The following is a 27,217-nucleotide window of genomic DNA, read 5'->3' as shown; positions in this document are numbered from 1 at the left end:
GTGTACATGTGTGTATACGTACGTGTGTGTACTGGGGCTTGAACTCAGGGCCTGGATACTGTCCCTTAGCTTGTTTTCATTCAAGGCCAGCATTCTACCACTCATGCCACAGCTCTGTTTCTGGCTTTTTGGTACTTAATTGGAGATAAAGAGTTTCACAGATTTTTTTTTCCTGCTGGGGCTGGTTTCAAACTGTGATCCTCCAATCTCAGCCTTCTGAGTAGCTAGGAGTACATACAGGCAGGCATCATCAGTGCTTGGCTAGAAATACGTTTGAGTCATGAGATCTGTGGGCCCATTTAATTTCCTGCTGCAGAACTTGGCAGTGACTTTAGCGGAGACAGAGGCAGATGCTGCCAAGCCCGATGAAGTCAGACTTGCGGGGAGCGCGCGGCTGTGAGCGCCTCTGATTGCTTACCTGTGGAAGGGCTGTGCCGGTGCTGTATCCCGAGGCTTTTCTTCTGGCATGTCCTGTGGTGTGACCTTTGCCAAGAGAACCATAGGCTTCTGGGATGGTGTACCTTGTAGCGGGAAGGGGATTTTCTTAATCACAAATCCTTTTCTTTTCTCCAAGGGTTTGTAATTTAAGGCCTCTGCATTTGTTGAGCTTAGAGATGGGGGTATTTGACCTTTTTCTTTCTTTTTTTGGGGGGGGGTGGATAGGGGAGCAGTACTAAGTTTTGAACCCAGCAAAGTGCTTTCCCATTTTACCTCAAGTGTTCCGCTCGGGACCTTTTCCTTGGTTTGTATTTTTTGTGCACCTGGAAGGTCCTAAGCATCCAAAGATATGCCTCTGCTCTCCGTGGTTTTTGTTTCCTCACTTTGAACATGCATCTGATCTTGTTCAGTATTAAAATATCTAGAAAGGCGCTCAGGCAGAGGGGCGATACACGTGGATTTAGGGGCTGACATTGCCTGCGGGGCATCGGAGTGCTCTCTGTCCCTTTGTGAGCAACAAGGGCCTGTGCCTAGGCCTGAATTGTGGCTCTTTTCAAAACAAGCCTGAAAGATGATTTCCTGTCTAGGGGTCCCATTGTCAAGGTAGCTGTCTTCCTCCTAAAGTTTCATGAGACCTGCCATGTCCATGAGAGCCTCAACGGGTGGCTGTAAGGCCCCGAGGCTCTGTGTCAGCAACAGGGTTTTGAGAGATTGACAAAGCTGTGTAGGCTATGTCTGGGCGAAACCATCTGGCCTACCTTGCAGAGCAACAGTCTGGGTCGTATGAAAGAGAACATCGACCCTGAGGATGGGGCAGGTGGCACTGAGGTCTCAATTTGGACCGTGTGGCATCTAGGGCATTCCTTACCGTTTGCAAGGTAGCAGATGCTTGGAAGGGGACTCCCCTGTTCTATCACATTCCTGCCTTGGTTGGCACTTCCACTCACCTTGCAAGTGATCGATGGTGGTTCTCATGCTGGCTATCAGGTGAGGTGCAGGAGTCCATGGTTTTGCTGTGTCATGCCAGGTGCCTTGCAGCTGGATAAGGGGTACTGGAAAGTACAGTGTGTGTGTTTGTGTGTGTGTGTGTGTGTCTGTGTGTGTGTCTGTGTGTGTGTGAGAGAGAGAGACAGAGAGAGATAGGGGAGCTGTGTGTGGGGACATATACACTGCTAAGCTTGTCACTGGCACAGATGTGCCTGCGCCTGCGTAGAATTGGATGGACTACCTTTTAAACTTCTATAGTCCCAGCAGGTACATTTTCCCTGGTTAGCAGGTGCCCTGTACAAGTCCTTCATCATGGGCTATAGTGTCCATCAAGAACCCTGTGGAGGGGCTGGGAATGTGGCTGGGAATGTGGCTTAGAGGTAGAGTGTTAGCCGACCGTGCATGAAGCTCTCGGTTCAGTTCCTCAGCACCACATCTACAGAAAAAGCTAGAAGTGGCACTATGGCTCAAGTGGGAGAGAGCCTTGAGCAAAAAGAAAGCCAGGGATAGTGCTGAGGTCCTAGTTTGAGCCCCAGGACTGGCAAAATTAAAAAAAAGAACCCCGTTGAGCTAGTGGCTCACACCTGTAATCCTACCTACTCAGGAGGCTGAGATGTGAGGATCATGGTTCAAAGCGACACTGGACAGGAAAGTTCGTGAGAGTCTTATTCCCATTTAACTACCAAAAACCCAGAAGTGGTACTCTGACTCATGTGGTAGAACGCTAGCCATAAGCAAAAAAAAAAAAAAAAAAAGCCCAGGGACGCTCAGGCCCTGAGTTCAGGACCAGTAAAAACAAACAAACAAACGAATGTCCTGTTGAGCATATCCTTTTAGCAGGGGGATGATCTTAATCACTGCAAGCAGATTGCCCAGGCTGCAGAACAGGAATTGTCTGGCACCTACTACCCTTACAGCTAGCAGGTTAGCTCTGACCTCCTCTGTTCAGACTCAAAGCTGCTCCAGACCAATGGGAGGCTGTGCGGGGTTTACATCATTCTGGAAAGGTAGCAGGTGCTTTCTTGGCCAGCCTGGTGGTGTAGAGCTCTGCTCTGGACCGATCCAGACAGGTCCCTTTGGCAGTCAGAACTGGTCCTAGCCCAGCCAGGTCTTAGTCAGAACAGCTGGACAGCAACGAGTTGAGAAATGCTGTAATGTAGGAAGCTCAGGGTGTGTGATTTCAGAGGCCCGGTTAGACCTCTGCCTCAGACACACAGACACTCAGGACAATAGACCAGTCCTTGGGTCCTTTGGGAAGGTAACTTTGCTTTCCCCTACCCTTGTGTTTTACTCATTCCTTCGTTGAAACTTCAGAGTCAAGTCTGACTGCCCAGACCCAATTTGGAAACCCTAGGATTGAAATCTGGGCCCACGAGAATCCTTTTTCTCATGTCATCCCACAGCAGGTGTTTATGACCCACTCACACCTACAATGCAGTCCCCCGACCCTGTCGATAGGCAAGATGCCCAGGAGTTCAATACACTCGCTACAACCTATTTAATATTTGCCAAACTGAGAAAACAAAGAAACAAAATACCATCACACAGGCTTAGGACAGTCCATCTGGTTTTACTTATTTAACAGTACCGCAGAATCTTCTTGAATGAATTTTGGTCTTGAATTTTGCTGAGATTCTGAAGAGCATTGGGCGGTTGTGGGACAGCAGGACCTGGGGGGAGGGCACATCCCACTGGGGCTTCCGCCAACATGCTGGCTTCCAGCAACTTCCAACACCAACACAAAGTCTGGGGACCCCAGCTCATGTAAGGCTCTCTGGTCATGTTATGGAGGGGAGAGAGAAGGGGAGAGTGAGACACCAGCATCCTCCTCACCCCCCTGCAGCCTGGGGATGATGTCACACAGGGCTGACATCCACCCAGCTGCCGGGGGTACTTACTTTCCACATCTGTCAGTGACAGGGTGTTTAGAGAGGAATCAGGGCTAGCTTCACAATAAAAACCTTTTTCCTAGGTCTGGGAATGTGGCTTAGTGGTAGAGAGCTTGCCTTGGTTCCGTTCCTCATCACCAGATAAACAGAAAAAGCCAGAAGTGGTGCTGTGGCTCAAGTGATAGAGTGCTAGCCTTGAGCAAAAAGAAGCCAGGGACAGTGCTCAGGCCCTGAGTCCAAGCCCCAAGGCTGTCAAAAACAAAACAAAACAAAAAGACAAAAAACCAAACTTTCTCTTAAAATGGATCCACACTTACAGTCACTTACATTCATGTACGTGTCTGTGTGTACAGCTGCTGGAGGCTGTCCCTGAGCTTCTTTTGCTCAAGATTAGTGCTCTACTACTTGAGCCACAACTCCACTTGTAGCCCTTTGGTGGTAACTGGAGAAAAGAGTTCTCATGGACTTTCCTTGACTTTCCTGTCCAGGCTGGCTTTGAACTGTGGTCCTCAGATTTTAGCCTCCTGAGTAGTTAGGATTATAGGCATGAGGCACCAGTGCCTGTAAGCATATTGTTTCATTTTAGAATTAATGTGTCAGGTTCCTGATACCTATGTGTTGTTTTTTTAAGTTAATTTTATTGTCAAGTGATGTACAGAGGGGTTACAGTTTATATATATATATATATATATATATATATATATATATAAAACGTAGTGAGTACATTTCTTGTCATACTTGTTACCCCCTCCCCCCAACAATTTCCATTTTTTTCCCTTTCATGTTTTGAAATTCTGGCTTAATCTTTATTGTTACTGTCATGACTTTTGAAGTGATGTGCTGTGTTTTGTTTATGGTTTGGGGATTTTGGTTCACATGTCTATAAGATAATTATAAATTCTTCTTTTGTTTCCATTACTTTCATGTGAGAAACTTCTAGGCATGGACTGCTGGATCAGTGGGGTTTGATGTATGCCTGCAGAAAACTTGGCCATTTCAGTGTCTGTCTTAGTCCTGGGCAGGGAACCCAGAGCTTTGCACATGCTAGGCTAAGCACTCTACCACTGAGCCATATCCCCAGTTAGCTTGTTCTCCCTTTCTGGCTTGCTGGCTTTCTCTGTCTTTTTTTCTTTCTTTCTTTTTCTTTCCTTCCCTTCCCCCTCTCTCTTCCTGTCCTTCCTGTTCCATTTACTCTCCCTCCCTCCCTCCTTTTGTGCAGATACTTGGGGTTCAGGGCTTCTTGCACTTCCTTTTTGGCTCAAGGCTGGCGCTCTACCTCTTGAACCATACTTCTACCTCTGGCATTTTGCTGGTTAATGAGATTATAGTTTCCCATTTTCCTCTCCCAGGTTCCCAGCTAATCTCAGTTGCCTGATTAGTTAGGATTACAGGCATTACTTATTGGCACTCTGCTACTTTTTCTTGCTGACACAGGTAGACAAGAATATTTGACCATCAAAGTAACAGTGAAGCCAGCTATATTTCTTCTGTCATTTACAGTTTCCACAGAGCTCTCCTATCCAACACCCTAGTTGATGCTCTTAATCCTCGTTGAGCACTGGGGTGGGGAGGCTCACTGTCTTCCTCTTCAGAAAATGAAATGGGTTGGAGAGTTGAAGGCTCCTAGCCTGGGTGTTCTGGGGGACCATTCTGACCACTGGCTGCCTCTGTTTCTCCACCTAGTACTTTGGCAGCCCACGGTCAGTCACCTCGCGGTGTGACTTGAGGGCAAACCTCATCCGAAACGGCTGTGATGGTGAGATCGAGAGCCCGGCCAGCAGCACCCACATCCTGCGGAGCCTGCCGCTCAGCAATAAGGGCTCCGGCATCATGGGCTCCGACGTCATCCAGATGACACCACAGGAAGTCGCCGTGAACCTCCGGCCTGGTGAGTCTCCCATGTTCCTACCCAGGGGGCTGGAGGCTGTGTGTGCGGGGACGTCCTCAGGGAGTGGACCATGTTAACGTGGAAATGAGCCAGGCCAGGCTGAGAGTCAGGACAAGGCTCAGACCCCAGGAAGCGGAGGGCGAAGGGAATAGCTTTGCTATATAGATTTTCCAGCAGTATTGGAGTTTGAATTCAGGGCCTCATGCTTGTTTAGCCAGTGCTGCACCACTTGAGCCACACCTCCAGCCCTGTTTTTCCATTGTTTTTTTTTTTTTTTTTTGGCCAGTCCTGGGCCTTGGACTCAGGGCCTGAGCACTGTCCCTGGCTTCTTTTTGCTCAAGGCTAGCACTCTGCCACTTGAGTCACAGTGCCACTTCTGGCCATTTTCTATATATGTGGTACTGGGGAATTGAACCCAGGGCCTCATGTATACGGGGCAAGCACTCTTGCCACTAGGCCATATCCCCAGCCCCTCCATTTTTGAGTTAGGGTCTTGCTTGTCACCCGGGTGACACCTAAGTGTGCCTACACCACTTTTAGCTCTTCCATTGTTGCTGGGATGTTAGGCACACACCAGTGTCCCACTTATCTCTGTCTTTTCTGCCTGGGTTGGCCTGGCACTGTGATTCTGCCTGTCTTAGCCTCCCACATATCTTGGGATGACAGGCCCATGCCACTATGTCTAGTAATCGGTTAGGAAAGGTCTTGTAGACTTTTCTACCTGAGCTGGATGCAAGCCACAATCAGTCCTTCAGATCTCAGCCTCCCAAGTAGCACGGATTACAGGTGTGAGCCACCAGCCCCTAGCTTTGTTGCTATTTTTTTTTTTTTTAATGTGGTAGGGTAATTTCCTAGTTGGTAAGAAACTCTGGGTTTAATCCTTAGCTCTGCTAAAATCAAACCGAAACAAACAGCAACAGCAACCCCAAATTATGGTAGAAGATCTGTAACATAAAACGTAGTTTTGTAACTAGCTTAAGTGTTCAGTTCAGTTTATTATGCCGTGTCATCTCCACTACCTGCTTCCAGAACTTTCCTATCATCTTAGGCAGAACTCTAACCATTGGACAATAGTTCCTCTTTCCCTTAGAGTAGTGGTAATACATGGAAATGAAACACTCTTGTACCCTCACTATTTGGTAAATGTCTGTGGTACCCAGGAAGCTAATCCCATTGTGTACTTGGGGAACATGTATAAGTGCACATGGGATTCGATCCTACACCGTGGGGACCACAGGCCCTTGGTGGGTCCTCCTTTGCGACTCTGCCACTGAATTAATTCCCTGCTACACATCACCATCCTCACTGTCTGCTGTCAGAGGCAGTTGTGGGTGTGGATTGACTGGGAAGTAGCACATGTGGGACAAGGCAGATTTTTTTTTTTTTCAAATTTTATTGATCTTTTTTATTTTTGCTCTTTCATCTGTCCCCCATTGTCTAGAGAGCTAGCTGATGGCAATAATGATTTCTAGATGGTTATTTAGGCTTCAGGACAGCTTGGAGCAGCCCTGGGTTCCAGCTCTGGGTCTCCGCTTGGCTTGGGGGTTCTGAGTAGGTTATTCTGACCCTTGTAACCCAAGCGTCTTGCAACTCTCATTCTTCACAGGTGCACGCAGAGGCTTCTGTGACTTTATTATCATCAGGTGTTGGTGTAGGGTGGGGCTCACTGGATGTGGTACAGTGGGTTGCACTGGTGGGCACTTGGGAAAGCTCCTTGTTGTAGCTATTGTTATTATTGCATGGTTCTGTCCCTCCCTCTCTCCCTTTCTTCTCTCTAGTTTCCTATGTGCTGCTTGACTTTAGGGCCTAGGCACTCTTCTTTAAGCCTTTTTTTTTTTTTTATCCTAGATAGATGCTCTACCACTTGAGCTACAGATCTGTGTCTGGCTTTTTGGTGTTTAGTTGGAACTAAGAGTCTCACAAACTTACCTGTCTGAACAGGCTTTGAACCATGATCTTAAATCTCAGCCTCCTGAATAGCTGGGATTACAAGCATGAGCCACTGGTGCCCAGGTTGTATATTATAAGAATGAACTCTGAGAAGTAGACTTCTTTAGAAATGTCTGGTCTTTCCTGTTTGGATTATCATGAAACTAAAAAACAAAAGGAAAGGTATAATTAGGTTCTGCTAAGTAGAAATCTTGGAAGGTAGCCACAGCTTCTGCCATGTAACCATCATAGTAGTTTCCAGGATTGGAAGTGAAATGGAGACAAGGTCCTGTGCTTTCCATTGTGGATCTGTGTGCAGGCCAGTCCTGTGTGAGCTTGGCTGGGGGCCGGGTGAGGAAGACACAGTGCTGGGGGCCGGGTGTGACCTGTCCTGTGAAGAAGACACACACCAAGCGCTGCTTCTTTTGGCCTGTAGACCTGAGGTCAGGTTATAGGTAAAATGCTTCTTCGTGAGTGCCGCCTTTTCTGTCATCTCCCATTTCCCCCCTCCCATCCCTACCCTCAGGCTGTAGTTCAACTTTCATGTAATGTACATTGTCTATAACGAATACATTTGTTCACTCTCTCTCCTATGTCCCCCTCTCCCCCCCCCCCCCCCCGCATGGCCCTCTCCCTCCAAAACATGTTTCCACTTCCTGGTTTTAATTTTGTGAACCAGTTCCTTAGTTGTTCAGAGGAGTTACACCTTCAGACTCCTCCCCTGAGTAGCCCATCCTTTAGTCAGTTTGTATGTACACGCATAAACCCTGTGTATGTTATCTTTTATGCCTGTATTTTAGCTCTAGCATCCACATAGGAGAGAAAACATGCACATCACTTAACATAATTTTTTCCTAGGTCTATGAAATGGGAATTCTTCAAGGTTCTAGAACTATTGTGTGTGTATATATATATAAATTATTTTATTGTTACTGTAACAGTGGTTAATTGTAGATCAGAGTCTCATGGGGACTTCTCTGTCCTTCTCTGTCCCAGCTGGCATCAAACCACCATCCTCAGATCTCAGCCCCCTGAGCAGCTAGGATTACAGATGTGAGCCACCAGGGCTTGGCTCCTTTTAAAATTAAATCTAATTAATTAATTAATTAATTAATTTATTTATTTATTTATGCCAGTCCTGGGGCTTGACCTCTGGGCCTGGCCTATCACTGAACTACTTTAAAAATGTTTGTTTTTCTTGATCAAGGCTAATGTGCTACCACTTGAGCCACAACTCCACTTCTGGCTTTTTTTTTTTTTTCTTTCTTTCTTTTTTTTAGTACTCTATTGGAAATAAGAGTCTCACTTTCTTGCCTTGGCTGGCTTCTAACCTTGACCCTGAGATCTCAGCCTTCTGGGCAGTTAGGATAATAGGCATGAGCCACCAGAGCAAGCTCTTTCCTCCTCCTCCTCCTCCTCCTCCTCCTCCTCCCCCTCCTCCTCCTCCTCCTCCTCCTCCTCCTCCTCCTCCTCCTCCTCCTCCTCCTCCTCCTCCTCCTCCTCCTCCTCCTCCTCCTCCTCCTCCTCCTCCCCCTCCCCCTCCCCTCCCCCTCCCCCTCCCCCTCCCCTCCCCCTCCCCCTCCCCCTCCTCCTCCCCCTCCTCCTCCCCCTCCTCCCCTCTTTTTTTTTTTTTTTTTTTTGGCCAGTTCTGGGACTTGAATTTAGAGTCCGGCCATTGTACCTGAGCTTCTCTTGCTCAAGACTAGTACTCTTATCACTTGAGCCACAGTGCTGCTTCTGGCTTTTTCTGTTTATGTGGTACTGAAGAATCAAACCCAGGTTGCTGTGCATGCTAGGCAAGCACTCTATCCCTAAACCACATTCCCAGCCCTCCTTCTTCATTCTTTAAGCAGGATGTGTGTGTGTATGTGTGTGTGTGTGTGTGTGTGTGTGTGTGTGTGTGTGTGTGCTTGCATGCTCTGCTCTTGGGACTTGAACTCAGGGGTTGGGCCCTATCCCTGAGCTTTTTTGCTTACAGCTAGCTCCCTACCACTTTAGCCACAGTCCCACTTCCAGTTTTGTGGTGGTTAATTGGAGATAAGAATCTCATGGATTCCAGGCTAGCTTTGATCCTTGATCCTCAGATCTCAGTCTTCTGAGTAGCTAGGATTACAGGTATGAGCCACCAGTGCCTGGTTCAGAATGTTTCTTTTTTTAAATTGTGATATAATTCACATCATTAAAGTGTGTAGTTCAGTCACTCTTAGTATATTTGCAAGGTTGCATAACTATCACCACTACCTAACTCCAGAACATTTTATTAACCTCTAAAAGAAAGCCAGTGCAAACTAACAGTTACTCCTCATCCTACCCTCCCTCCCTCCCCCTTCCCAGTCAGCCCCTGGCAACTATAATTCCACTTTCTATTTATGATTTTGCCTCTGCTAAACATTTCTTGAGGCCCATTTAACATGTGGCTATTTTTTCATTGATGTAGAATATACTTCATCTCATTTTTATGGCCATATAATATTCCATTATGTGTGTATAGTTAGTTATGCCACATTTCCGTTTGAAGGACTATTTCTACTTTTGGGCAGTTATGAACACTTGTGTACATTTTTTCTTTCTTTTTTGTATATATTAGATAATGGATTTTCTTATGTCATTTTCATAAACATACAAGTTTTTATGGAGACATATGTCTTCAATAATCTTGGCTATATGGTTAGGAGTAGAATTGCTAGGTCCTATGGTAATTCTATGTTTAACTTTTTGAAGAACTGCCAAACTTTAAGCAGGCTTTTGTGTAAACACAGGATCATGTTTTTCATTTTATTTCAGAATAAGAACTTTAAAAACTTTAAGAAAGGTCATAAGATCCTTAAGAAAGAACATAAACTTCAAAGCAAATCTTTTGGAGATAGTCCAAAACTAGAGGTGGCTCTAAAACACTGGGTTAATTAGGAAGAGTTTTTTCAAGTGATTATCTGCTTCAGTCCCTGAGCTTCTTAAAAAAAAGACCTGTTAGCTACTGCTGCTTCTTTTACTTTTTGTGCTGGTCCTGGGCTTGGACTCAGGGCCTGGGCTCTGTCCCTGAGCCTCTATGTGACCAAAGCTAGCCCTCTACCACTTGAGCCACATCGCCACTCCCAGCTTTTTTCTGAGTAGTTTATTTATTTATTTATTTATCTTTTGGTCAGTCCTGGGGCTTGGACTCACGGCCTGAGCACTGTCCCTAGCTTCTTTTTACTCAAGGCTATCACTCTACCACTTAAGCCACAGCGCCACTTATGGCCTTTTCTATATATGTGGTGCTGAGGAATCGTTCCTAGGGCTTCATGTATACAAAGCAAGCACTCTTGCCACTAGGCCATGTTCCCAGCCCCCTGAGTAGTTTATTGGAGATGAGAGTCTCACAGACTTTCTTGCCCAACCTGGCTTTGAACTGTGATTTCAGATCTCAGCCTCCTGAGTAGCTGGGATTACAGGTGTGAGCCATTGGCACCCAGCCCAAATTATTTTTGCAACTTTTTGTGAGTCTATAATTATTTCAAGATAAAATTTTAAGTGAAAAATAAAAGAAGTACGACAGGCACAGACAGGCATTGACAGTCACCGGTGGCTAAAGCCTGTGAGTCTGGCTACTTAGGAGATTGAGATCTGAGGATTGCAGTTCGAAGCCAGCCTGGGCAGGAAAATCTGTGAGACTGTTATCTCCAAAAAAACACCAGAAACTGGAAGTGTTGCTGTGCCTCAAAGTGGTAGAGTGCAAGCCTTGGACAAAAGAACTCAGGGACAGCACCCAGACCCTGAGTCCAAGCTCTGCCCCCACCCACTAAAAAATAATTTGGAGGTTTCATGTGTATCTCACTGAGCTATCCCCACTGCTAGGGTCCAGTGTCATCAGAGTATATTATCAAAACCACGAAACTGTACAAATGGTTCAATTTCAGGGGGATCAGTGGCTTTGTTGTGGGTTTCTTGGCAGTCTCTCCCTCTGGGTTTTCTCTCTTGCCCTTCCAGGCCCTCTGGAAGTACCCCTTACCATCCTGTGTATTTGTGTATTGCCTTCCAGATGGGTGGTGTGCACACTTAAAGAGGTGATAAGGAGCCAGGCCGGTGGCTCACGCCTGTAATCCTAGCTACTTAGGTGGTTGAGATCTGAGGATCAATAGTTCAAAGGCAGCCAGGGCAGAAAAGGCCCCACGAGATCAAACTGGAAGTGGAAGTGGAGCTGTGGCTCAAAGTGGTAGAGTGCTAGCCTTGAGAATAAGAGCTCAGGCCCTGAGTTCAGGCCCTGAGTTCAAGCCCCATGACTGACTGACCACTCCCCCCGCCCCCCCAAATAAGGTGATAAAGACTTTGATGATAGGCTGATAGGGATTATTTTAAAGAAAACTACAAACATAAAGCTGACTTGTTCTGTGGCTCCCCATGAGCACTGGGGTTCAGTGTGGCCTAGCAAACTCTTCTAGACCAGGGAACAGGGAAGTGATTATTTTTATTATTGTGTGTGTGTGTGTGTGCTGGTAGTAGTGGTTGAACTAAGGATCTGGGTGCTATCCCTGAGCAGAGCAACAGCTCCACTTCCTGCTTTTTTGCGCAGCTCACAAGAAAAACTTTTTATTGGTGGTGTTGTTGATGTTTGAACTTAGGGCCTCAAACTTGCTAGGCAAGCAAACTACCACTTGTACTCTAGCCACAGTGTGGGAAGTGATTACCTCCAGGTCTGGACTTGGTTTAGCATACTCATTGCCTCTGCTACAGTGAATGAAAGAGCTGTAGGTTTGTCCTACAAGGTGTGCCCTTGGCTCTAACTCCAAGTTCAACTGTAGCCCTGTTACAACATAGGTGATGTTTCTCTTCTTTGTTTCCATTTCTTGCAAAGAAAGGTGATTCTAGGGTATCAGAAGCCACTCGTGTATTTGTAGAGATCTTGTTTTGTCTTGACATGTGAACAAAACCCATCTTGAGCTGGGTACTTGCGGCTCATGCCTATTATCCTAGCAACCCAGGAGGCAGAGATCTGGGGATCAGAGTTTGAAGCTAACTTAGGGAGACAAGTCTGAGAGACTATTATCTCCAAGTAACCAGCCAAATCCAGAAGTGGAGGTGTGGCTCATGTTGTAGAGCATCAAGCCTTGAGCTAGTGGTGCTGGGGTAGCTAAGGGAGGATGGGAGGCCCTGAGGTCAAACACAGTGTACACCCATACGTCAATCAATCTTGAAAGTCCTCACTGGAGTTCTCTGCCCACTCTAGCAATGCTGGTCATCTGACACTGATCCCTAAGGGGAAAGTGCCCTTTCAGGTGAATAGTTAGTTACTACTGGTTGATAGAGGGAGACCCTGTACTTAAGAGCTGGGGTATGGCAGAAATTCCGTGCATTGGAATCAGGAAGGGCTGGGGTTCTCTGTGGAGAGGCTTCTCTGTGAAGTTCATTTTAGCCCATTCCCCGGATCCCTGATCCCAAGCTGAGGTGTGGAGGATGAGGACCAGCTGCAGAGAGAAGAGCTGTAAGCCCGCAGGGCTGTGTGCAGAAGCAGGCAGCTGAGGACAGATCTGGGCATGCAGGAGCGTGTCACCAGCACAAGACAGGCACAGACCAGCTGTGCGTGGGGACCATGAGATGGCTTTTGTGCCCTGCAGGGTGTGTGGCAGGGCACCAGGTGAAAGTGACTTTGCCAATGTCACAGACACTTTGGAGAGCTCAGGGTGTCTGTAGAGGAGGAAGAGAGAAGTGTGTCCAAACAAAGTGCACTGCAGGTGGGAAGTGTGCCCAGACCTCGTCCAGCCTTGCTGGGGAGCATGTGTCCCCAGGGCTGCCCAGTGTCCACACTGGGCATTGGGAAGGAAGGTCTGACTCACCTATTCTGTCAGCGCCAAAGCCCATCTAGGAGTTTGTGGCATTTCAAATCAAGCATGTTACTGTGATAATAAAGCCTCATTCTAAGTGTGAGTGATACTATCGGCTTTCTTAGACTTTTCCTTTCTGGAATACTGGGAGAAATGTTTTATTTTTAACATTTTTTTTTTTTTTGGCCAGTCCTGGGCCTTGGACTCAGGGCCTGAGCACTGTCCCTGGCTTCTTCCCGCTCAAGGCTAGCACTCTGCCACTTGAGCCACAGCGCTGCTTCTGGCCGTTTTCTGTATATGTGGTGCTGGGGAATCGAACCTAGGGCCTCGTGTATCCGAGGCAGGCACTCTTGCCACTAGGCTATATCCCCAGCCCCTATTTTTAACATTTGTAGCCTTCCTGTGGTAAGGCGTGTGTGTGTGTGTGTGTGTGTGTGTGTGTGTGTGTGTGTGTGTGTGTGTGTGTATGAATGATCAATTTCTCTTAGAACTTGATGTAAGGAGATTCTTTACACTGGACATTAGGTGGATCGTGCCTGTAATTCTAGCTACTCAGGAGGCTGAGATGTGAGGGTCATGGTTCAAAGCCAGCTTGGGAAGAAAAGAGACTCCTGAGACTCTTATCTCCAACTAAGTGGAACAGTGGTGCAAGTGGTAGAGTGCCATCCTTGGGCTAAAAGCAGATTCGGTTACCTGCATGGAAACTTACAGTCAGTTCGAAGCAATTTGTCCGTAGAAATTCTGGAAGGATCTAGGGAGCCTTATCTTGACTTGGTTTCCCCAGGTTATTACCCTTAACTTGGCCCTCTCTATAAGCCCTGGAGGTGCGGTAGCAAAGGCCACACAGCTAGATGCCAGCTTTTCTCCTTGTTTCATGTCTCTGAATGAATCCTCCTTTCCTCATCTGTTGGCTGTCTTATTGTAGAGCCCAAACCAATTTTCCTTGTAGCTGATAGACAGATATAGCAGTGTTTTACTGTTCTCTTTAAATTGTTCCCCTACCATTGTCTTTTCTTTTATTGACAGTACTGGGGTTTCAACTCAAGGACACATGCTTACTAAGTAGATGCTCTACCACCTGAGCCCTTCCTTCCCTCCCTCCCTCCATCCCTCCCTCCCTTCTTCTCTTCCTCTCTTTATTCCATACTTCTAGACTTCCTTTTTTACACTGCCTTTCCTTTCCAGGCATGTGCCTGAACCATGATCTTCCTATTCTAGGTTTTCTACTGTAACCAACATACTTATTCCATTGCGATAAGAGTCTTACCATTTCTGCTCAGATTGGCCTCAAACTGAAGTCCTCCTGATCTCAGCCTCCTAAGCAGATAGGTTTATAGGCATTAGCTACTGAGGCTCAGCTGTGACTTTTTTTTTTTTTTTTTTTTTTTTTATAAAGCTGGAGTTAGAGGGGCTGGGGATATAGCCTAGTGGCAAGAGTGCCTGCCTTGGATACACGAGGCCCTAGGTTCGATTCCTCAGCACCACATATACAGAAAACGGCCAGAAGCGGTGCTGTGGTTCAAGTGGCAGAGTGCTAGCCTTGAGCGGGAAGAAGCCAGGGACAGTGCTCAGGCCCTGAGTCCAAGGCCCAGGACTGGCCAAAAAAAAAAAAAAGCTGGAGTTTGAAATCTATGTTTTTGGTTTTATACCTGTAATTTCTGATGATAATGAGTTGTGTCTGGGATGTTCCAGATATACACAAGAACAAAGTACTCTAGTAAACAAAATGGCTAGGAAAAGAAATAGAGACTGCCCTTTGGGATGTTTTAAGTGGACTGTCTTCATCACCTGCCCTCCCTTGATGTGCTCACCTCCCCTTTCTCCACCTAGCTGCTACCTTCTTTGTTAACTCCACCCCCTTCGCCCCCAGCAAGCTCTGTGGCTCCTCATGCCTCATGTGGCATTCTGTTGGCACAGGTGACCAGACCACCTTCCAGCTTCAGGTACGCCAGGTGGAGGACTACCCTGTGGACTTGTACTACCTGATGGACCTCTCCCTCTCCATGAAGGATGACTTGGACAGCATCCGCAACCTGGGCACCAAGCTTGCTGAGGAGATGAGGAAGCTTACTAGCAACTTCCGGTTGGGTTTTGGGTCCTTTGTTGACAAGGACATCTCTCCTTTCTCCTACACAGCACCGAGGTACCAGACAAATCCCTGCATCGGGTAAGTGGCCCCTTGTCTTTCTGTTTGGTACATAAGGGTGGAGAGATGGAGTAGGAGGAACACTTAGTCCCAAGATTTGAGAGATGGGGAAACTGAGGCTGAGAGAGAATAAATAACTTACCCATGATTACACAAATGGGAGACAGCAGACTAGTTTTGGCAGACTGCATTCCCTTGAATAGAATGCCTATTTTTTTTTTTTTTGGCCAGTCCTGGGCCTTGGACTCAGGGCCTGAGCACTGTCCCTGGCTTCTTCCCACTCAAGGCTAGCACTCTGCCACTTGAGCCACAGCGCCGCTTCTGGCCGTTTTCTGTATATGTGGTGCTGGGGAATCGAACCTAGGGCCTCGTGTATCCGAGGCAGGCACTCTTGCCACTAGGCCATATCCCCAGCCCAGAATGCCTATTTTTTGTCCCATCCAAGAAACTCTACCCGAGGCTGAGCAATAGCATATGCGGCAAACCCCACCAGGCCTGCCAGCTAGGGGCTTACCTGGGCTGTAGTAAGAAGCAGTTCCTGAACATCTGTAGGTCAACACATTGAAAAGCATTGCTTGTATAAAACCTGAGGAGGGCTGATCAGTCTTCTTTGGCAGGTCTCCCTCATGCGATGACGCAGGGACACAGGCTCCTTCCATCCCATTATGTCACTTGTAGTTCTTGGCCTTTTGCTGCACGTGGGGGGGGGGGGGAGCTGTTTTGAAGCTTGTGAGCCTGCCTAGCTCTCCCTTTGGCAGTCTCAGTGGCTCTCAGCTCCCCTTTGGGCTGTGTTGGGCTGGGTGATCAGCAAAGTGGGAATGTCTTGGTGGCCTGTGTTCTTTGGAATTCCTCCTGGACTGTTGTCTACTCTCCTAGGTCTTTCCCCGGGGTGGGAAACCAACATAGCGATGGAATAACAGTAAGATAGGAAAAAGTTTTAAATACAAATGGCCTCAGCCTCCAAGAGGAACTAGGTGTCATCATTTCCTATGGAGTGTAGCTTCTTCCTGCCCACAGGTCTCACTGACATGATTGTCACTCGATCCTGTCTCCAAGGCCCTTACCAGTCGAGTCAGCTGAATTCAGGCCAAAAGTCTACTTGGAGCTGGTTTTGTTTTGTTTTTAGTTTTGACGGATCTGGCCTTAAGGCCTTGCCACTTGCTGGGCAAACACTATCATCGGAGCCACACCCTCCCAACCCTCAGTTGGAGTCTTATTACTTAACAAGAGCTTTGGCCTCCTAACGAAAACATTTTTCAGTTGGTCTGCACTAGTGATTGTATTCCTCCCCCAACTCCTCACCCTTATTGGGCTTTATCTCCAGAAGATGGGGTGTGTCTCCACTAGCTAGGTGCTGGTTGGAAGCTGGCAGAGGATCAAGGACCGGCTGTGGGCACCGTTCGGCATGTGAATACCCCAGGCTCTTCCACATTGCTTATTCAGAGCTGGCTCTCTAAGCTCTCCAAGGCAGAACCCCATTGCCCGACAGTGAGATTCATGACAGTGAATACCAGGCATCCTGAAAAGCTGCTTGTAACACAGGAAATGGAGTGAAGAATGGGAGTTTTGAAGGAAGCATCAGGTCTAAGTTATGTAAATTTCTCTTCTCTAAGCTGAGAAGACACAAAGGGAGTTACTGTGGAGCTCAGTGTGAGTAGGCTGAGAGTCCTCTGCCCACACAGGCCGGGTGTCCAGGCCATGTAGCATCCAGTGTCTCCTGAGTCCCACTGCTCCTTGAGGAAAACAGTATCAACTGTGTAATGCAACAGCTCTCTTAGCTGGCCCAGTCTGCATACACCCTTTCTGTTCTCATGGCATCGTGACTTACCAACATTTACAAAAACAAGATTTAACTACGAATCACCAGAATGCATTTCTATGGTTTCTTCAAAAGCTGGGATGTCTGGTAAAGTCCCTGCAGGGCCCATCTTTCTCTCCCTCTTAGCCTGCAGCTGGTCGGTCCATTTTGCTTGTTTGTACTTCATGCCTGGGCTTTAGAGACTTTTGCTTGGATTTCTGTCTGACTGTTCCTTCCTTCCAACTGATGTGGAGGAGAGAACGAGAGTTTTTCTCCCAGGGTTGTGCAGCTGCCAGGGCTTTTGGGGGATGGGAAACTTGGGGAAAGTGACATTATTGCCACAGGACATCTCAGAGGAAAGAGATGCACTGGGGCTTTCTTTAGACTTGTCCCTCCCTTCTCTGCTCTGGATGTTTCTGTTATGGGATGGAAATTGTGGGTTCATAACATCCTATCTTTGAATGCACCAGAAGTGCCAAGTCTGAAGTACAAGGGCTACCCTGGGAATTTAAAAGGCAGAGAGAAGAGCTCATGCCTGTAATCCTAGCTACTCAAGGAGGCCGTGATCTGAGGATTCTGGTTTTCAGCCTTCCTCCTCTTCTTCCTCCTGCCCTCTCCCTCCTCCTCCTCCTCCTCCTCCTCCTCCTCTTCTTCTTCTCTTTCTCCTTCTTTTTATTTCTAGAGTTTTGTTTTGGTTTCCATTTTGTTTGTTTTATTTTTCTAACATTCTGTCTGGCCTTTGGCTTCTATTCCTTCGGGATGTTTTGAATACCCTTGTAAGAACTTTAGATCATTCTGTTCTGTTTCCTTCAGGGTGTTGGGTTTGCTGACATTCCTGCGTGGTGGTTTGTTTCTCCTGGGATTTATAATGTTTTTATTAGCTCATCTTCATCAGAGGCTGTTTCCCATCTGAAGTTCATGTGTCCTGGTGTGCCAGCTTCCTGCGGAACAACTTCACAGTTTTCTGCTGCTGGGAACCTTCTGTGTTCACTATGGGACCTGTTTTCTATAGCCACAGTTGGGGGTTTCTTCACCATAAAAGTTGTGAATTCCAATTCCCCAGGCCTAGAGTATGTATGGTTCTTACCGTGCTTAGTCTGGAGTTGGTGGTAAGCTTCCTTATGGCTTTCCCAGGCCATGGCTGGAGAATTTCTGCTTCTGATTTTGTGAGTGGCAGCTCTTTGAGCTCAGCTCTATGCAGAGAGCCCTGTTATAGCTCCGGGCCTTGTTCATGATGGGAGTTCCTCATCTGCTCCTGGTGGACCCCTGCTGTACATGCTGTGGCATGTCCTGTCTTCACACACTGCAGATGCCTTGCTTGAGCTGCACACCCTGCCTCCCCACCCGCAACCACCCTATGGCCCTCTCTCCAGTCCATTCTTTGCTGAGTGGCTTCCTCTTCAATTCTGGCATCTGGGATTTCCCTCCTAAGCTTCCAGGCTTGGTGCTCTATTAAAAATTTTAAATTATATTTCATGTAGACATTCTTCTTGATGTTTAGGCTAAGATGGGAACTTGCTCATGTAAACTCAATCCAGTTTTATCTTGAAGATTCAATTGTTTCAAGGATTTGCCTAGATCTAGTAATCCTCAAATTGGATTCACTTTATTAAAAAAAAAGAAACATGTTTCCATTTCCTAGAGTTTGTTTCAATAGATAGTATTTAAATGTTCAGAGACATTACACCTTTGTGTTCCTCCCTAAGGGTATCTTCCCTTAATCTATGTGTGAATGTCTGGAGTCCTGTATAGGTTCTCATGTCCAGTATATTTTAGCATGTAGCTTCCACATATTAGAGAAAACATGTACTGTTTATCTCTCTCAACTTGGCTTACCTCACTTAACATGATTTTTTTCTAGTTCCATCAATTTCCCTGCAAATGACATAATATTCTTTCTAATAGATGAATAAAATTCAATTGTGTACATATACCACGTAGTGTTAATCTACTCATCTGTTGTAGGGCATCTGGGCTCTTTCAATAACTTAGCTATTGTGTATAGGACAGCAATAAGCAGGGATGTATAAGTGTCTTTATGGTATCCTGACTTGTAATGATCTGGGTAGATGTCCAGGTATGGTATGGCTGGGTCATAGGGTAGTTCTAAGGTTTTGTTGTTTTTGTTTTTTGAGGAACCTCAAAACCTCCTTCTGGGGCTGGTGCTAATAGTTTACATTTCCACCAGCAGTGATAGGATTCCTTTCTCCTTAGATCCCTGCCAGCAGTTGTTGTTCAAATTCTAGATGGTGGCCAGTCTGAGGTGAGATGGAATTTCCAAGTTGTTTTGATTTGCATTTCCTTTATTTGCCCTGTTTTTTTTTTTTTTTTCTGGTTGTTTCTTTGAGATAGAGGCTCACTTTTTTTTTGCCTGGGTTTGTACCTGAACTATGATCCAACTACTGTAGTCCCTCACTGTTGCTGGGATCATAGGTACACGTCACCACATTCAACTTCCCTCTGTGGCGATGCAGTCTTCCCATGTTTTCTGCCCAGGCTGGCCTGGAACTTCACTCCTCCTCATTTCAGCCTCCCATGTAGCTTGGGGTGACAGGTGCATGCCATTGCCTCCAGCTGTGGGTTGTGAAGGGGTTTTATGAACTTTTCTACCCAGGCTACCCTTCCATCCTCAGCCTCCCATGTAGGAAACACACTTTAGAGAGGCTGATCGCTTAGCAGCTACTCTCCACAGTAAAACTCCACCTGGACTGCTGTTGTGGGAGTAAAGGGGGAAATGGGAAAAAGGCTGGGCTGTAGCCCTACTTCTTGCAGCTTTCCTCGTTTTCTCACTTAACTGCAATTATTCAGTTTCTCTCCCTGCTCCCTTTCCACAACCAATCTGACCAGCTGTGACAATAAACACATCTGAAGTTCTAAATCATGGTGCCTAACAACCCAGGAGGGAGTACGCACTTGGTGAAAGATAGAGTCCTATGCGTGTGTATGGGGGGGGGGTATGTTTACTTCTCTCTGAACCTGTCCATATGTCAGATGGCTCTGGGTGGAGCCTCAGCTCATTCTCCCTGGGGGATTATCATTTCCACCATGGTGCTCTTTATGACACAATGAGGAGGTCCTATAATGCTTGGGTGGCCTGAGTCACCCATTCAGAAAGAATGTGATGTGTCCAAGCATAGGGTATTTGTGAATCTGTGGAGAAGGGAGACCCAGAGTAGAGGCAGGCAGGTAAGGGGTAGCTGCTGTTGCCTGTCTGCAGAGAGCTATGACTGTCCTGGGAAGAGGTGGTGGCTTGTCATGCAGGCGCTGGGGTGGTATTGTGATTATAGTGGAGGTTGCTGGGATTAGCTAGGATTGGCTTTGCACAGAGGAAGGGAGCCTGCCCAAACCTGATCTGGCCGGGCTAGTTGGGGCAGCAGTGAAAGTGGGTTCTCTAGCAGTTGCTGAGCCTGTTGCTCTTCCCAGATACTGGCAGATTCCAAAGGTGTTCCTTGCCTAAGGCTTCTCTGATGGTTCTTACTTCTCATCACATCCTTTACTGGGCTGAAGACCCTGCCTGTGTGGGCCAGGCTACCGGACCACTTCCTCTTGCCTGTCCTCACCCCTTGTCCTCTGCCTACAGACCCACCTGCCCTGCTCCGTCTCATGCCACAGGTCTTCCTGTGCTCTTCTCTGGCTGTCATGCTTTTCTCTCTCCTCCTGTCCCTTCTGTACCCATCTATAAATGAGACAAAAAAGAAAAATAATAGAGATAATCAATGAAACTAAATGTCGACTTGATGAAAACAGAAACAATAAGCTTTCTTCTAACCAAGTACTTCCTACTTCTTCCAACCAAGTTCTTCCTACTTCATAGCTATTTAGCAAGCTGAAGCTCTGGAAACTGTTGTTAGGAACTAACTTCCTTCATGAATAGAGAGCTGCCTGGGGGTGTCTACAGCAGATTAAAAAGAGGAACTTGCTCAATATTTTAGGGAAAAGGCCTGGAAGTAATCTGTTACTGACATGTAGTACTTCTTTCTATGTTTCAGATACCATTTCCTATTTGCCAATGCTTGGTTACTAAATGGTATCTATGGCATTTGAAAGAATGAAGAGTTTAGCTGGCTTCTGGTGGCGCATGCCTGTAATCTCAGCTACTTAGTAAGCTGAGACCTGAGGATCGTGATTCAAAGCCAGCCCAGGCAGGAAAGTCTGTGAGCCCAGCTGCCATATCTTGTTGGTCACTGGGTAGGTCAACATAAAAAAACTTGTGGGATTGTTTGTTGCCTGCAGCAGCAGAGCTGATAAGAGAGGCTCAATTCCTAGAGCAAGTCTGCTCACATTTCCGCCCCACCCCCCACCCCCAACATTGCCAATTTTTCCATACCATTGGTCTCACTTGCCTTTCAAGGCTGTCACTAGGTCTTCCTCCATCCATAGGAGTCTATTATAATGCTCACTTCCTTATACCCATTTATGTACACCATGCATTTCTGTGATATATGCACTCTGCTTACCATTAGGATCAGGGGGCAGTGATTGGGTTATTTATCTTTATACCCTCTCCTATATCTGTTCCAGGGCTGGTGGTATGTGCTGGGTAAATTCTGGTGCCACCCAAGAACACTTGGTGAAGGATGTAGAGACAAGCCGGGTACCAATCACTCAGGCCTGTAATCCTAGCTACTTAGGAGACTGAGATCTAAGGATTGTGGTTCAAAGCCAGGCCAGGAAGGAAAATTTCATGAGACTTTTATCTCCAATTAGTCACCAGAAAAGCCAGAAGTGGGACTGTAACTCAAGTGGTAGAGTGCTAGCCTTGAGAGGGAGGGAAAACAACAACAACAACAACAACAACAACACACACACACAACAACCCTCAGGAACAGTGCTCAGGCCCTGAGTTCAGCCCCAGGATCAGCAAAAATAAATAAGTAAATAAATAAATAAAAATAAAGAATGTAGGAGACAGTTTTGGAAAGTGACTCTTCTCTTCTTTCTTGCTAGTTACAAGTTGTTTCCAAACTGTGTCCCGTCCTTTGGGTTCCGCCATCTGCTGCCTCTCACAGACAGAGTGGACAGCTTCAACGAGGAAGTTCGGAAACAGAGGGTGTCCAGGAACCGCGATGCCCCCGAGGGGGGCTTTGACGCAGTCCTCCAGGCCGCTGTCTGCAAGGTAACTTTCCTTTCTGGTCCTGGGTCTTTACTAGAAGTCAAGGTAGGGAGCCTCAGTGTGGGTGTGGCATTTCCTTGCAGTAGGTGACAGCTGGTGAGCCTCCTCCACATGTGATTTTGGTCCGCTCAGGCGTCACAGGGTGAGCCTGGTGGCCCTCTGGGGAGATATCCAGGTTGGCCGTAGCTGTGCTTTCTATGTCAGGGTAAGGCTGTTCCGGAGACACTGTCTTTGCCAGAGAATGGCTGTCCTGTGGTCATACGCTTGGCTTTTATTTTGCTTCTTTTCAGGAGAAAAGGGCAAAAGTCAAGCCATAGGCATAGAATCTTATAAAATTTTCTGGCCTAATTTTGTTACATTTTCAAGATTGTCCTATTGGTAAGCCCAGCTGGAAAAATGGAATTGTGTGACCCCTCTGATTGCCTTTCTATATGTTGGTTTTCTTCAGCTTCTCTGTTTCACATAATCCAGAGGAATGACATAGACTTGGTTAGAAATGAACTCATACTTGAAAAGGTTCTGATTAGACAAATATGTAAGTGGAATATTGCTATTAACTTACTCGTAAGATAATTTTCACAGGGTGCCAGTGGTTTCTGCCAGTATTTCATGCATAACAATCCTAATTCAGGAGTCTGGGATCTGAGAATTGCAGTTTGAAGCTAGCCCAGGCAGGAAAGTTCATGAGACTCTTATTTCCAGTTAAACCATCAAAAAGCTGGAAGTGGAGCTGTGGCCCAAGTGGTAGAGTGCCATCCTGAGTGCAAAAGCTCGGGGACAGCACTCAGGCCCCGAATTCAAGTCCCAGGACTTGTGTACACACAAACACACACACACACACACACACACACACACACACACACACACACACACACACCCCTACTGTCAAAACAATTTGTTGACCACAAAAGATAAAAATAACCACTCAAGTTCCTTATAGCAACACATACTTTACAAGTTTTGCAATCTTTCTAGTCTTTGTGCATATGCTTAGCATTTTCCTGTAGACTCATCATATTTTATGTATAAATGGTAATGATTTCTTGAAAATCCAGGCAAGTTCAATGAGGAGGTTAAGAATGCTGCTGTCTGGGGATGGCGGGGAAGAGGTTAGAACCTAGTTTAGAGGTTGCCCACGTGGCTGCTACAAAAATGATTCAGTGAGCAGCTCTGAAGTGCATGCACTGCCATAGTTTCTGAGCTCACCGAGCTTGTGTTCAGTGCATTATACGTGCACTTTTCTTCTCCAGTCCTTGGTATGGATGAGAAGGGAGCTAGTGTCCTTTCTAAAATAAGAAACCCCACATGGTAGTCAGAGATGCGGAAGGGGAAAGAAAAGGCAAAGGAAGCAGCGAATGCCCTGCAGTCCTCTTTGAGGTCCCTTCATCCTGCCATCTCTGAGTCTTGGCATTCCTCCCGGAGTGGGAGTCCCAGTGGCTCTCCATCCAGTGTGGCTGCTGGCCAGAAACACATGGTTTGGCGCACGTGTTTTTTTCAGCAGTCCGAAAGCAGATGGAACACAGCTAGAATGTGTTTATCTCTGAGCTTGTTAATGGTGTCACAAAGTAGCTTATGCATGTATTCCAGAAAGAAGTATTTGATTATCTATTCATTTTTGCCAGTCCTAAGACTTGAACTCTGGGCCTGGATGCTGTCCATGAGCTTCTTTTGCTCAAGGCTAGCACTGTATCACTTGAGCCACAGAGCATTTTTTCCTGCCTTTTCTGAGCGGTTTATTGTAGATGAAAGTCTCATAGACTTTCTTCTTGCTTGGGTTGGCTTTGAACCACCATCCTCAGATCTCAGCCTCCTGAGTAGCTAGGATTACAGGTATGAGCCACTGGCACCTGGTGTATTAGATATTTTTACTGGCATTCAGATACTGGTTTTAGGAGGTGATGTCTTCACAGATATCTAGCCAATTTCTACATGTTGGCCTGGCAGAAAATAGCTCAGGGAAAATACAAGATTCCTCTCATCTACCTACCTGGAGAATTTTGTACATTTTTCTTCTTTTGGGAGAGGAAACCATCTTTAAATAAAGCCTTCTTGAGTGCAAGAAAGAGAACCTAGTTAGAAGCCTAAGTAAGTCCTACTATATTAATTGGGACAACTTGATCTGGTGGACCAATGAGTCCGCTGTCATGCCTGGAAAATCTTCCTACACTATCTCAAATGGATGGAATATCCTACCCTTTGAAATTGAATATTTCAGGGGATTCTAGCATATTTCTCAAACTCAGTGCCAGGACCTGGTGAGTTATTATTGACTGAGAGATGTTTTATGAGCATGCTGATTTCAGCCTTATACCATTTGAGGTTTCTACTGAGGTCTTTGCCACCAGGAATGCATGGAAAGTTAGTGATGGCTTTGAACCATGCAATCTGCTAGCCACCAGCTTCTTTTTCCTTTCCTTTTCTTTTGTGTTGGCACACTATTTACATCAGAATTGTTTATAGTCACTTGAAACCACTTGTTTATAAAAAATGTCATCTTTCCTGGTTCACGGAAGCCTTATTTATGCTAGCAAAAAAAAACAAAAAAACAAACAACAGAATTTTTGTCAGGGACTACCTTTTGGTAAATGACCAGAACAACCATGCTATTACAACTGTTTAATGACTTGAATAATACTGAGACAAATTAAGGCAGGCACATGGAAAACAAGTTATAAAACAGTATGGACAGGATGATCCTGTTTATTAGCAAATAGAAGAAAAAAATACAGAATATATTTAAAGCTGGGAGCTTGTAGCTCACACCTATAATCCTCACATCTATAATCCTACCTGCTCAGGAGACTGAGATCTGAGGATCAAGCCCTGACAAGAAAGTCCATAAGACTCTTATCTCCAATTAATCACCAAAAAGTGGAAGTGGAGGTGTGGATTGAGTGGTATAGTGCCAATTTTGAGAGAAAACCTAAGTAAAAACACAAGGCCCGTCAGGCGCTGGTGGCTCATGCCTGTAATCCTAGCTACTCAGGAGGCTGAGACCTAAGGATCGTGATTCAAGTCCAACCCAAGCAGGAAAGGCAATGAGACTCTTAACTCCAATTAACCACCAGAAAACCAGAAGTGGTGGTATGGCTCAAAATGATAGAGCACTAGCCTTGAGCTGAAGAGCTCAGGGACAACAGCCAGCCCAGAGTTCAAGCCCCATGACCGACAAAAAACACAAGGCCTCGAGTTTAAGTCCTAGCACTAGACCACAACAATAGTTTTCTTAGGAGATAGATATTACTTAAAATTTTTAAAAATTTGCCCAAATTTCCATTATAAACATTATGACTTTTAAAATTATGAAGCATTTCAAGCTTACTAAAGTGGGAAGGATAGTGAAATTAAACCTTGTGCGTCCATTGTTTATCTTTAATGATTACCACTCAGATGTCATTTGAGCCAATAGTGCGTGTTCTGCCTACCCCTGTTTGCTCGGATTACAGGCCCTTCCACTTAGTGCTGCAAACTGGTGTGACAGGGGAAAGGCCTGGACTCTCCAGCACTGGTTGGACATCCCTTAAGGCTGGGTTGCTTGGACAGTGCCCGTCACAGTGCTGCTTGCTCTGCTTCCTTTGACCCTGGTCCCTTGGAGGTGGAGCTGATCTCACAGTGCCATGAGGAGCCTTTTGCGCTGGTTTTGTTCTCACTTCGCTTTCCCTGGGTTGGACTACATGTCACTGATTTGTAGGACTTAGGGATCTGAAACCAGCCATTCACGTGACTGACTTACTAACTTCTGTCTCTCTGACCTGCTCCGTGTGTCCTGGAAAGCTGTTCTTCTTCGCAAGAAGGAAGCTACCTGTTTCTATTTAGGATTTTATTTTGTATAAATAAAATGAGTGGCAGTTTTGAGTTTCTTTATTCCCCCCATGGCTGCAAGAATGGCTCTCTCGACAAACTGCCTATGGTTACCTGGATAAGTGGGTGTTAGGCTTCAAATGAAACGAGATATAACAAAGTAAACAGGACTCAAGATCCCCAAACACAGTGAGAACAAAAGAGGACAGCCTTGGGAGAAAAGCACCAAATAGCAAGACCAAAGCACATTTTAGGACCCCAAAGATAAGGAAACAAGGACCTCTTTTGAAATTTTCCTATTATTTTTGGATGACTCTATTCCGTATGGGTATGCACGAGCACATCTGAGGGAAGCTGGGAGGAGGGGGTACAGAATGAGTGGAAAGTAGGTGAAAAAAATAATATAGCAGAGGGGCCCATCAGCTACATCAGACATTGGTGAAAAGGAACTAAGCAACTCAGGGGCAGTGACGGGAAGGAGGGAATGAGAGAGGAAGAGGGAACAGATGTTACTAAACAAAAGGAAAGAAATGCACATATCACCCGAGTTGGAAGAAATGGTTTTATTGTTGAAGTTCATAAGCTTTGTAGAATAGAATGATGATTTTCGTTATCATGAAGGTTAAAATGTGTACTGTGAAATACATGTATTAACTTAAACTCAATTTTTTTAAAAAAATGGCTTTCTCACCCAGGCAGGCATTTTTCATAGTGCCCCATTTCCCAGGAATGAATGCCTCCTGACTTCTTATCTTTATCCAGAAGTCTCTGGTTGACCTTGTTTATACTTTGTCTTGGTCAGAATAATGGCTTTTCCTGTTACTACCTTTATTGTTCCTTGGCTCTCTGTGTTGCAGAGTGTGGTGGTGTAACATGTGCTTTTGAATCATTCCACCAGCTTTCTCTCTGAGGTGACTTCTCTAGTCTGTGACCCAGTGGTTCCCTAGGCTGCTGGCTTCACTGCCTTGCCAACAGCTGCCTGCCCTCCCGTAGAGTCAGGAACTGGCTGGATTGCTCCTCAGTGTTGTCGGCTAGGCATGGTAAGAGTGTGTATCCCTTTACCCTAGGGGTAAGTCAGCTGCTCCCTGCCTTGCCTCTGCCCTAGAAAGCATCTGCACAGGCAGGCAGGCAGGCAGGCAGGCAGCTCCACTCATCCATCATGGTGGTGAAGAGAGGCCCGGGAAAAGGCAATCTCCCAGCTTCTGCCCATTGACCTCTGCGTTCAAACTTGAATGACATCTGGTCAGCTGCCCTGACTCCTGCCAGGCATCTTCGCACATTCTCTTTCTTCTTCTGCTTGGAGTACTCCTCCCTTGTATTCCTACTTTCCTGTCTCTTCATTTTTTACTAGTAGAATTTATTTATTTTTTTTGGAGCCTTTCCTGGTCTGGTCCTCCAGCCTCCGGCAGGGTAGGCTATTCATTCCAATC

At 46.2% G+C, this 27,217-nt stretch overlaps 1 protein-coding gene across 1 annotated transcript in view; it reads left to right on the top strand.

The window, feature by feature from the left end:
- Itgb5 (integrin subunit beta 5) overlaps nucleotides 1-27,217 on the top strand; it is a 112,220-nt gene that overhangs the window by 23,356 nt on the left and 61,647 nt on the right. Inside the window, exons 3-5 of the mRNA XM_048346798.1 lie at nucleotides 4,998-5,202; nucleotides 14,847-15,096; nucleotides 21,821-21,989. Coding sequence (XP_048202755.1) covers nucleotides 4,998-5,202; nucleotides 14,847-15,096; nucleotides 21,821-21,989 — 624 coding nt within the window. The remainder of the gene's footprint in view (nucleotides 1-4,997; nucleotides 5,203-14,846; nucleotides 15,097-21,820; nucleotides 21,990-27,217) is intronic.

This window comes from Perognathus longimembris, chromosome 5 (assembly GCF_023159225.1).
Source record: "Perognathus longimembris pacificus isolate PPM17 chromosome 5, ASM2315922v1, whole genome shotgun sequence".
Classification (NCBI taxonomy): domain Eukaryota; kingdom Metazoa; phylum Chordata; class Mammalia; order Rodentia; family Heteromyidae; genus Perognathus; species Perognathus longimembris.
Note: the sequence above shows the minus strand (reverse complement) of the source record. Positions and strands in the feature narration are given on the sequence as shown.